We start from the raw sequence: 12,500 nt of genomic DNA on the forward strand, positions 1-12,500 counted from the left end.
TCTTATACTACAAGTTGCATATGCATGAGATTTACGGCCGGCGGGATCGGGTTTCCGGTGCCGGCGGCGGCCCGCTCGTCGCTCCGCCGCTCGCCCGCCGCCGCCGCCGCCGCCGCCGCCGCTACCCCGCCGTCGAAGCAATACCGCAGGTTTTCAGTCCGGGATCGACGCGGTTCACTAGTCGGGGATTTGCTATCACACGATGGTCATGCGGTTCAGTATTACAATTCAAAAAGAAGTCATCGGTACAAAAAGTCATCTCTACCGACTCAACAATAATAATAAAAAAAAAAAAAACTTCCACCATCAATGTTAAAATAACCTTCTGAAAAAAAATATTCATATATATATGTATAAATACCTACCTACGAAGACACAGAAAAACAAAAAATCAAAAAAAATCTGACCACCGACAATACAGTAACAAAAAAAATGCCTGGCTTCCAACACCCTCCCACCCTCCCCTCCCACCTCGAAAAGAGATAGGCCTACTTACTTCTGCGGCTCGTTGGGGTCCCTTTTCTTCTTGCTCTTCTTGGACACCTTGGGCTTCTTGCCTCGGGCCGGCCCCTCGGTGCTCTCCGATGACGGCCTCTTCCCGCGACCCATCTGAGGAAGGGAAGACAGATAAATGAATAAAAAGGGAGGTAAAACATTTGGAATGATGAAAAAGGGGAGGTAAAATATTTTGAATGAATAAAAAGGGAGGTAAAACATTTGGAATGATGAAAAAAGGGAGGTAAAATATTTTGAATGATGAAAAAGGGAGATAACATATTTGGAAGGATGAAAAAAGGGAGGTAAAAAATTTGGAATGATGAAAAAAGGGAGGTAAAATTTTTGGAATGATGAAAAGAGGGAAGTAAAATATTTGGAATGATGAAAAAGGGAGGGAAAACAGATAAATGAATAAAGAGGGAGGTAAAATATTTGGAAAGATGAAAAAAGGGGAATATAGAAAGGTGAATATATGGAAAAATAAAAAGGAGGCAAATATTAGGGAAAATAACAAGGAGGAATATAAAATAATTCAATAAAAATGGAGATAAACATACGTGAAAATAAAGGTAAATAAACAGAAATGATAAGGAAAGATGGTAAATAAACAGAAGTAAAAGGGGAATAGCATAACTAATGTCGGAAAAATATAAGTAAAGAAAAAAGACAAAAATAAGTAAACAGGCAATTATTTGGTATAAGTATTAGAAGTTAAAAAATATTAAATGACTCTACAAAACACTGTTACTATTACTCTATTACATATTGTCAACGTAATATCTATAGAAATATGCGTGAGGACTGAGGAGGAAGGGAAGGAGGGAAGGAGGGAAGGAGGGAAGGAGGGAGAGGAGAGTGAAAGGATGGAAGGAGGGAAGGAAGGAAAGAAGGAAGGAGGGAAGGAGGGAAGGAGGGAAGGAGGGAAGGAGGGAAGGAGGGAAGGAGGGAAGGAGGGAAGGAGGGAAGGAGGGAGAGGAGAGTGAAAGGATGGAAGGAGGGAAGGAAGGAAAGAAGGAAGGAGGGAAGGAGGGGAGGTGGGAAGGGGGAAGAAAGGAGGGAAAGAAGGAAAGGGGGATGGGGGGAAGGAGGGAAGGAGGGAGATGAGGGTGAAAGGAGGGTAGGAGGAAGGGAGAAGAGGGAGGGAGGGAGGGAGGGAGGAAGAAAATGGAAGTTCAGATTGAAGTCGAATGAAATAACAAAACAAGTAACAAAGAATACGATTTTTTTTATCAACTTGTCCGTTGTCGATTAAAATAACGGCACTTCATTAAGAGAAACTAAAAAACGTGAGATCGCTCATGTATATAGATACACATACAGGTGCTTAAAAAAAAACCCATGGATTCAGTATCTCATTGCATCTACTGTGTTTTTTCTTTTGCTTTTTACAATTATGTAAATCGGATTAGTAAATATTCATACTGAATCAATTATAATGATTAAATGCACAAAAAAAATGGAATGATATGCAAAATTACAAGAGTAAATCAAGGCTAATATGCATCGAGTATTCAAAAGAGCTGTGGCCGATCGCATCACTGCCGGTCAGAAGGAAAATGCTAACGATTAATTTCTGTAGTAAATGGCAGAACGGAAATGATGAAGAACAAGGAGGAGGAGGAGGAGGAGGAGGAGGAGGAGGAGGAGGAGGAGGAGGAGGAGGAGGAGGAGGAGGAGGAGGAGGAGGAGGAGGAGGAGGAGGAGGAGGAGGAGGAGGAGGAGGAGGAGGAGGAGGAGGAGGTGAAGAAGAAGAAGAAGAAGAAGAAGAAGAAGAAGAAGAAGAATGGGACGACGCGATTAGAATCAGACAAGAGGCCGCCGCCATTTCCTTTACTGGATATTGAACGGGATCGCATTTTATATTCGACGGCCAAATGTGAGCGTGTACTGCGCGCGCGGTAATTACTCCAGCTTTGGCCATGAATTCTTAGCAATTACCGAGGATTTCGGAGGCCAAGCGACCCGCGAGGCCCGCACGACGGCAGGACGGCTGGACGCGGGAGGTGCAGCTGGTGACGCGGTCGGGCGCCTCCCTGTTCCCCCTCCGCGCGTCCTGTGACTCACATGTAAATTCATCAAAGCAAGTCTCCGAGACGCACAATTACTCGCCATGAATGCGGAGGCTTCGGGGCGAGGGGAGACGGCCCCCTCCTCCTCTTCCCTTCCCCTCATAACCTCGCCCTGCCACCCAGTTGGGGAGGAGAGGGGCGGTGGAGAAAAAACAAAACAAAACAAAACCCGTTAAGAAAAGGCGAAAAAAAATCTAAGACACATCTCCAAAAAGAGGCATGAAATCGTAATGGGGACAGCTCATGGCATTTGCATGAGAGCGACCCTCGAGCGGCGGGCGCAGGCGAGGCAGATGAAGTGGGACCGCCACCAGCCATGCATCACAAACCAGGCGGCCGCACGGAGAAGCGGGGGCCACTTAGGTCATTATGAATGGCCTCGTTAATTGGTGATGAACAGGTTAAGGTTGCATGGGTGATGATCGCCGCGGTCTGGCAGCGCGCGACGCTCAGAGGCGCCCGGACGGACCGATGAGGAGAAGGCCATCGGGACTCGGAAGGGCCGCAGAGCGATAGAGCCGACGCTTCGGGCTCCTGGAAAGCGGGGTTCGAGGCCCAATTGAAATTTATCTCCGCGCGTGAAGGTTCAATCTGCTGCTTAAAATCTAATTTTTTTAAACAGCACTTTAACGATATCGAGGGATAAGTTAACAGCCTCCGGAACATGGGAATATTTAAACCAAAACAATCAGCGGTCAATATAAGAGGAGGGTGATTTATTACACTCCGGCGAGAAAGGCTTCTTGGACAAACCGTGGAAAGGAGATTGGGGAGGGAACGGGGCGAAGACACACGAAACGATGGAAAGGAAAACACGGGAAAGGCAGGATGAGAGGCAAGGCAGAAGGGTAAATGGGGAAAGACAGGCACGAGGGGAGAACGCGACGAAGGTACACCGAGCGACCCCCTTCGTCAGTATCAAGCGCAGACGGGATAGACCTCTGGGCACAAGCGAAAATGAATAAACAAGAAAACAAGGAAGAGGGAAAAGATAAACGGGAAAAATGGGGAGAGGCTCTGATATCGCGTCGTAAACCTGGCGAAGAGTCGTCACCTGATCGCGACGGCGGCGGCGGAGGAGGGGGGGGGGGGGGGGGGGGGGCGGCGAAAGGGGCGCGGCAATAACTCAGGGGACTTCTCGCCAGGTGACCTGCGCCTGGGAGGGAGGGGATGGAGGAGACGGCGCCCGGACCGAGTAATCTTGCCCGGGCTTTACAGTGCCAAGAGGCAGAGGAGGGGAAGAGGAGGGGAAGAGGAGGGGAAGAGGAGGGGAAGAGGAGGGGAAGAGGAGAGGATGGGGAGAGGAAGAGGAGGGGAAGAGGAGGGGGAATGGGGCGAGAAAAAGGTATAAATGAAGGATAGATAAAAGGAGAATGAGGGGAGACAAATGTGAGGAGTGTGAGAGGGAGAGGGAGAGGGAGAGGAGAGGGAGAGGGAGAAGGAGAGGGAGAAGGAGAGCGAGAAGGAGAGGGAGAGGGAGAGGGAGAGGGAGAGGGAGAGGGAGAGGGAGAGGGAGAGGGAGAAGGAGAGGGAGAGGGAGAGGGAGAGGGAGAAGGAGAGGGAGAGGGAGAGGGAAAGGTAGAGGAAGAGTGAATGGGAGAGGGAGAGGGAGAGGGAGAGAGAGAGGGAGAGGGAGAGGGAGAGGGAGAGGGAGAGGAGAGGGAGAGGGAGAAGGAGAGGGAGAAGGAGAGGGAGAAGGAGAGGGAGAAGGAGAGGGAGAGGGAGAGGGAGAGGGAGAGGGAGAGGGAGAGGGAGAAGGAGAGGGAGAGGGAGAAGGAGAGGGAGAGGGAGAGGGAAAGGTAGAGGAAGAGTGAATGGGAGAGGGAGAGGGAGAGGGAGAGAGAGAGGGAGAGGGAAAGGTAGAGGAAGAGTGAATGGGAGAGGGAGAGGGAGAGAGAGAGGGAGAGGGAACCCACCTGTGCCAGAGGCGTCGAGTCGTCGGAATCATCACTTCCGGGGGACGGGGAACCACCTGAGTTGGGCGAACCGCCGCTGCGAACCATCTGCGGGCGAGGGTAGTAAGCCATCATGCCTCCGACGCCCGACATCATGTGGGGCGCCTGAGGGGGGCCGGCTCCGTGCATGGCCACACTGGCGCTGGTGTACACGGGGGTAGGCGGGCCGCACCCGGGGTGGGCCATATACCCGGTGGTCCTTAGGGGGGGAAGGGGGAGACTATTAGTACAAAATATGAGTTTCTAAAAACTATGAACTTATATAAGAAAGAAAAAAAAAAATATATAAACTTATATATCTATATTTTTTTTCAAACTATAAACTTCTAAAACTAATTCAATACAACAAAATTAAATCAAAACTAAAACCACACAAAAAAAGAGCAACACGATTTGCGCTTCTGCAACGTCCACTCATCAAACTCCTCGATAGACTACAAGGCAAAAAAGCACACAGCCTTCCTCTACTCTGGAACTTTAACTACGCCTTTTCGACATCTCTCTCACACTCTGAAATTTAGATGAGGACAAGAGCACGCCCATACTCACTGGACAGGTCCCATGTTGCCTGGCTGGGAGATGGGTGGGATGTAGAGGTTCTGGGGCGGAAATTGTGGGTTGGCGTGAACCATATTCCCGCCCACGGCCATCTGGAAGACAAGGTTTATTCAGTCAATCATAATCTCAAAATCTTACGCCAAGTTAACGCGGTATTTTTCCGGGAATTTTCATTTAATTATCTATCTACTTATCTGTCGTAGATATCTCAATGTATACACTGGGCGAACGTATCGTAAATTATGGATACGCTTATCAACGTATCTCGCAATTCTATAGACATATTCCAAAGTATACTCAGCTACGAAATTACAATCTATTTGAGATACCCTAACAGCAATAATTTTTAATTTGAGATCCCGAACAACTTTAAACCTTTCATTATAAGACCACTAACAGCAACTTCTTTTTTTTTTCACTAGAGATCCTTAAAAACATTAAATCTTTAACTTGGGATCACTAACACCAGTAATTCCTCTATCAACACCGATACCCTTAAACCAACTCGCCAAAGCGCCGACACTAACCTGATGCTGATACATGGTCTGCTGGTGATGGGCGTGGTTGTGGGCGGCCGAGGTCGTGTCCGCCTCCTGCTGGGGGAGGGTGGAGGTCAAGCCTTGGAGGTCACCGTAGTTCTCCTCGGTCCCGTAGTTGGCGTAGGGAGGCTGTGGAGAGAGAGGAGAGGTTAGGTCTACTTTTGCTTATAAATTTATCATTTATTTAATTAAAATGTATCTCTTATTGTCTATTCGTTTATTTATTGGTATTACTCTTTCTCTGTTTAATTATAATGACGGTTCGTGACGCAATCCTTTTTAATTTACAAGATCGACCATGTATCCAAACAGACAAACAAATACACACACACACACACACACACACACACACACACACACACACACACACACACACACACACACACACACACTCCTTCCCCAAACAGACCATGACTCCTGCCTACACAGCACACCCAAGTGTCGTTCTCATATCTCACGCGTTAAAGGGCATCCCTCCCCGAGCATGCAAGGAACAACACGATCCATCCTCGATACTTCCAAATCTTGCAGACTTGGGAGGGGGGAGGGGTGATGGGGGAGGAGGAGAGTGGGAGAGGGCGGGCGTTAGGAGAGAGAGGGAGGGAGGGAGGAAGGAAGAGAGGGAGTTGGGGAAGAGAGAGAGAGAGAGAGAGAGAGAGAGAGAGAGAGAGAGAGAGAGAGAGAGAGAGAGAGAGAGAGAGAGAGAGAGAGAGAAACTTTTGTGTCTTTTATCCTGGTGGACAAAATTGAACAAGACAGACAGGTATCCTTCAATTTCAGCTCCATCGCTTTCATAATAGCATTCCAAACCTCGGGCGGAAGACAGGCCTAGAGACGGGAAAAATCGCCCGCGGATTTTGGCTCTTGTGCGCCTAAGGAATAAGGGATAAAAACGCGGGGCCTGGATTCTTATTGTACCCATGCACGTAGGAAATCCTCCGCCAAACTTATACATCCCTCGGGGACAACTTAGTTCGCAACGGGCTAAATTAAAGTACATAGATTTTCATTTAGTCTCGCGACATTATGCTCTCTCTTCACATTACCTATGCAAGCGACTCTTCCCCCTTGCGCCACAGGCCTCCGCCACAGCGCCCGAGGCCCGCCAAAGTCGACCTTCGGGCGCCCCGCCGGAGGGACGTCTCCCAGGCTCCGAGCGGCGACTCGGCTTAGGCCGCTCTGCCACTGGTATTTCCACATATAGATGCAAATGAACCGATTTATGTGCGTTTGTTAATAGAAATTTTTTCCTTGCTCTTAACTCTAGGCAAGTTGTAGGGCCCCGTGCTCTGCCACCCGGCCGGGCGCTCCCTCACAACCCCACAACCTCACGCGCGCCCCTCGCCCCACAACAGCACCGGCGAGAGGTTGACATCTTACGTCTGTGCCGATAAGATCGCGAGTTCCCCGTCGTGTTTTCTTCTGTCGTGTTAAAGGGAAGGGTATGGAGGGCCGGGAGGCGCTCGCTCGTCACACCCGGGTCGGGGCACGGCGCTCGCCTCCCCGCATGACCCGGACCGACGGCCACGGGCTGCTTCGGTTCAGAGGGGGGAGGAGGGAGAAGGAGGGAGAAGGAGGGAGAAAGAGGGAGAAAGAGGGAGAAAGAGGGAGAAAGAGGGAGAAGGAGGGAGAAGGAGGGAGGAGGGAGAAGGAGGGAAAAGGAGGGAGAAGGAGGGAGAAAGAGGGAGAGAGAGGGAGAAAGAGGGAGAGAGAGGGAGAAAGTGTGCGATATATCACACAGTTATAAATATATACATAAATATATAGATATACATATATCTATACATACGCGTGTGTGTGTGTGTGTGTGTGTGTGTGTGTGTGTGTGTGTGTGTGTGTGTGTGTGTGTGTGTGTGTGTGTGCGCGCGAGCGCGTGCAAATGCGCGTGCGCTAGGTAGACAGACCGAATACAAGAACGGAAGACTTGGAAATAACATGGAAATTATGTTGAATAAATATAAAAGCAAATAGTGTCTGACACTTTTTTCATAGCGAGTGTTAGGCCGGGAAGCGAAAATTGCTTATAACAAAAACATAGGATTCATATACATAATACATAATAATAAATAAACAAACACCTCAAAGCGGTTAAAATGGAACCTTCTTTGCTCCCCCCCCCCCCTCTTCCCACTCTCTCCCCTCTGCCCACTCCACCTTCTCCCTCAAACACCTCTCGCCCCACTCCTAACCTCTCCCCTCACACTCCTCTCGCCCCTTTCCCCCCCTCACCGCCCCACTCCCCTCTCTCCCCACTCCCCACTCCCCACCCCTCCCCTCTCCACCCCACTCCCCCCACTCCCTCCTCAGAAAGGCTAACACTGTTCCATACGTCGCCTTTAACGCTTTCATTTCCTGTGACCAATATTGTAAAATAGAAGTCTGGCGTTAAGCTATTCCTACGAGCAGCCTTCACTGCCATCCAGTCCCTTCTCCTTCTTCCTTCTTCCTTCTTCCTCTTCCTATTCTTCTCTTCTTCTTCTTCTTCTTCTCTTCCTCCTCCTCCTCCTCCTTCTCCTTTTTTCTTCTTTCCTCTTCCTAATCCCTCCTACTCCCCCTCCTCTTTCTCCCTCCTCCTTCCCTCTTTCTTTATCCTTCCACTTCCTCCCTGCTTCCTTTGTATACCATTCCCACTATCCCTCCCTTGCTATACCCTCCCCTACCTCGCCGTTCTCTCCCTCCTTCTCGTACCCTCCTACTTTCCCCTCCCTCCCTCTCTCCCTTCCCCTTCCTCCCCCTCCCCCCCTCCCTTCCCCTTCCCCTTCCTCTTCCTCCCCCCTCCCTTCCCTTTCCCCTCCCTTCCCATTCCCCTCCCTCCCCCATTTCCTTCCCCTTCCTCTCCTTCCCCTTCCCCTTCCTCTCCTTCCCCTTCCCCCTCCCCCTCCCCTCCCTCTCTTTCCCCTCCCTTACCCCTCTACCCCAACTCCTTACGAAAAACGTTAGTACGAGCTTTTAATTTATTTTTTCTTCTTTTTCTGTATATTATTATTGTAGATGGATGCCATTCTGTTGCTGGCGCTGCCGCTGTTGTTCCTTTACCTAACACGTGGAATATTAAAAGGTTTTTTCAATTATTCAACTCCCCCTCCCTCCCACTCTACCCCCCTCTCACAACATCTCCCTCCCTCCCTCCCTCCCCCCGTCTCGTCCCTTCCCCACCTCCCTCCCTCCCCGTCTCGTCCCTTCCCCTCCCCTCCCTCCCTCCCTACTTCAAGGAGAGAAAATGCCTTCTTTTTAAAATGGAAAATGGGCGGCGAATCGTACGGATTGCCAGTGATGGATGGGGGTGAGACTTAGGTTTTCGCCCCCCCCCTCCCTCTCCATCTAACCCCCCTCCCCTCCCACCTTCCAGCCTAAAACTTCTTAAAGCCTTCAACCCTTTTTCCCTCCCTCCCCTTTTCCCCTCTCCCTCCCTCTCTTTCTCTTTATCTCCCTTCTTTCCCTCTCTAACCCCTCCTTCTTTTTCTCCTTCTCCTTCTCCATCTCCTTCTACTTCTTCTGATAATTATATTTTAGTGACAAATGCGTAATCGACAAATTATTATTTTCGAATGTCAAAGAAACGAGAGAAAAAAAGAAAATAATGATAATAAACCCCTAAAACAAGAAAAATTCTTCAACCAATTCTAAGGATCTCATAAAGGAGGGAGGGAGGGAGGGAGGGAGGGAGGGAGGGAGGGAGGGAGGGAGGGAGGAAGGGAGGGAGGGAGGAAGGGAGGGGGAGGGAGAGAGAGAGAGTGGGGAGAGAGAGAGAGAGAGAGAGAGAGAGAGAGAGAGAGAGAGAGAGACAGAGAGAGAGAGAGAGAGAGAGAGAGAGAGAGAGAGAGAGAGAGAGAGAGAGGAGAGAGAGAGAGAGAGAGAGAGAGAGAGAGAGGGAGAGGGAGAGGGAGAGGGAGAGGGAGAGGGAGAGGGAGAGGGAGAGGAAGAGGGAGAGGAAGAGGGAGAGGGAGGAGGAGAGGGAGGAGAGGGAGGAGGAGGAGGAGAGGGAGAGGGAGAGGGAGAAGGAGAGGGAGGGAGGAGGAGGAGGAGAGGGAGAGGGAGAGGGAGGGAGGAGGAGGAGGAGAGGGAGAGTCAGTCTCCCTGTTACAACCACTCCCCTTAACGAACTGATTTCATAATTTTTTCTGATGGAGGCCTATATGCCCAGTAGGCCTAAGCCCCCTTTTTGAATTGAGTAATTTTTTGTAGCTTCACTGAATAATTCATAGGCCCGGTTTGAGGCCTCTTTCTCTTATTCCTTGTCTTGAAATCAAACGTGTATTATTTATATGTAAGTGTGAGAGTGTGAGTGTGAGTGTGAGTGTAAGTGTAAGTGTAAGTGTAAGTGTAAGTGTAAGTGTAAGTGTAAGTGTAAGTGTAAGTGTAAGTGTAAGTGTAAGTGTAAGTGTAAGTGTGTGTGTGTGTGTGTGTGTCCGTGTCCGCGCACGCGCGCGTCACTATGTAATGTATTTACACATTTACACACTGCTGTGTGTACATATATGTATACAAGTGAACTTACAGATAAATATTACAAATCGATCTCTGATAACAACCACGCAGATAAAACATCTACACACAACACGGAAAACAACAACAACAAAAACACCTCAAAGAAAATCAGAACCGCAGCAAACTTATCTCGAAAAATACAAAGTGAAAAATCGAAATAACGAAAGACAATTTCTGCTTTCCAATGCGCCGAAACAACCCTTACCGCCACCTTTATTGTGTTAAGGAGGGTGGAGTTCCCAGTCGGGGCAAGGGAGGGAGGGAGGGAGGGAGGGAGGGAGGGAGGGAGGGAGGGAGGGAAGGAAAAGACAAGAGGAAAAAGCAGGAGGAGAGGAAAATGAGGGAGGGAGGGTGCAAGGAGAGGGAGAGGAAAGGGGGGGGGAGAATATGAGAGGTTAAGTGAGAAAGGAGGGAGAGAGGAAGGGAAAGAAAGAAAAGAGGGAAAGGCAGGAGAGGAAAATGAGGGAGGGAGGGTGCAAGGAGAGGGAGAGGAAACTGGGGGAGAATATGAGAGGTTTAGTGAGGAAAGAGGGAGAGAGGGAGGGTAGGAAAGACAAGAGGAAAAGGCAGGAGAGGAAAATGAGGGATGGAGGGTGCAGGAGAGGGAGAAAAATGAGAAGAGGAGTAGGAGGAAGTACAATGAGGAAATCAGAAACAGGAAGAGAATTAGGAAGCATGAAATTAAAAAAATATATAAAAAAATAATAAAAAAATAAACAAAACCCTGGACGATGACAACCTAAATTAGACGATAAACGAACAGACAAATAAATACATGAAAAAAAACAAAGACGAAACGAAATAAAAATCTCGACCAGCACCGCATGCCTCGTTAGTGCCAGGTAGCATTACTTCAGCATGAGTAAGGAAGGGGAAAAGGTGAGTGTGGAGGGAGGGAGGGAGGGAGGGAGGGAGGGAGGGAGGGAGGGAGGGAGGGAGGGAGGGAGGGAGAGGGAGGGAGAGAGAGAGGGAGGGAGGGGAGAGAGAGAGGGGAGAGGGGAGAGAAAGGGGAGGAGGGGAGAGAGAGGGGAGAAGAAGGGGAGAAAGAGGGGAGAGGAGGGAGGGAGAAAGAGGGGAGAGGAGGGAGGGAGAAAGAGGGGAGAGAATGGAGGAAGATAGAGAGGAGATGAGGGAGGGAGAAAGATGGGGAGGGGGAGGGGGAGGTAACCAGCCGCTAGGTTACAAATTTAAATCAAATTGTAGCACTACAAAACCTCGTAATCGATCGCCTTCATTATGCGAGACTACAGCCCAATTTGCATCAATAGCGATTCACAAACAGAACACCTACAGGTTCCCCGAATCTCAATTAAAATAAAAAAAGGAAAAAATACATAAAAATGGGGGGAAAAAATAAAGAGAAAGGAGAGGAGAAAAAAACAATGGGACACGTTCCCCGATGGCTGTCCCAAGGGGGCCCCTAGCTGCCATTCTGGGCCTCCCCCCCCCCTCTCGCCCTCCCCCCTCTCCCTCACTCTTCCCCTTTTCCCCTCACTTCTATAACCCTCCCCCCCTTTTCTCTCCCCTTTATAAACTCCTCCCTTCTATTCCTCTCCCCCCCCCCTCTCCCCTCCCTTCCATAACATAACCACTGAGAAACATTTTGTCGCACAACTTCTATATCGCTTTAGCTTTCTCTCTCTCTCTCTCTCTCTCTCTCTCTCTCTCTCTCTCTCTCTCTCTCTCTCTCTCTCTCTCTCTCTCTCTCTCTCTCTCACCCCTTCGAATTCCGTTTCCGCTCTATTGTTTCTTTACTTTGCCTCCCTCTCTCTCTCTCTCTCTCTCTCTCTCTCTCTCTCTCTCTCTCTCTCTCTCTCTCTCTCTCTCTCTCTCTCTCTCTCTCTCTCTCTCTCCCCCTCCCTCCCCCTCCAATACACAAAAACAACAACCGTCCTCTATTATATAGACAAAAAAATGAAAAGAAAAAAGAACGAGAAAAACAACAACAGACAAATGCCTTATGGATAAGAAAAAAAAAATCTACGAGAAGATATCACTTTTTTTTCCTCTTCGCAACAAAGAGCACATTTTCGAGGGCAAGACAGTGCGATACCACCCCCTCGACCTCCCTCTTCCTTACCCCCCCCCCCCATCCCTTTCACTCTGTCAACACTTTTTTTTAATCCAATCGTAAAATACTCCCACATAAGCCAAATATATGAATAAACATAATAAATAAACAAAATAAAAGAAGAGGTGAGAAGTAATACTAGAAAGAATGACATAACAAAAAAAATATATATTTTTTTTTTTTGAGAACATACATACAAAACGCAAACAAACACACGCGCAAACAAACAACAAAAACAGATCTCGCTACTCGTGCCTTGCCCCGACAACGAAGGTAATACCAACTTTTTTAATTTGACAAAGTTTTAACAAACACGTTACAC

General features: G+C 48.8%; 1 protein-coding gene across 5 annotated transcripts in view; it reads right to left on the reverse strand.

Annotated features, from left to right (window-relative positions):
- The window catches only part of LOC125041818 (TOX high mobility group box family member 3-like), a 333,779-nt gene that overhangs the window by 16,085 nt on the left and 305,194 nt on the right, over nucleotides 1-12,500 (reverse strand). For all 5 annotated transcript variants that reach the window (XM_047637137.1, XM_047637135.1, XM_047637136.1 and 2 more), the window contains 4 exons: nucleotides 5,608-5,748; nucleotides 5,072-5,172; nucleotides 4,484-4,721; nucleotides 497-609 (listed from right to left, as the gene is read on the reverse strand). In XM_047637137.1, the coding sequence (XP_047493093.1) occupies nucleotides 497-609; nucleotides 4,484-4,721; nucleotides 5,072-5,172; nucleotides 5,608-5,748 (593 nt within the window). The remainder of the gene's footprint in view (nucleotides 1-496; nucleotides 610-4,483; nucleotides 4,722-5,071; nucleotides 5,173-5,607; nucleotides 5,749-12,500) is intronic.

This window comes from Penaeus chinensis, chromosome 31, assembly GCF_019202785.1.
Source record: "Penaeus chinensis breed Huanghai No. 1 chromosome 31, ASM1920278v2, whole genome shotgun sequence".
In the NCBI taxonomy this organism is placed as follows: Eukaryota; Metazoa; Arthropoda; class Malacostraca; order Decapoda; family Penaeidae; genus Penaeus; species Penaeus chinensis.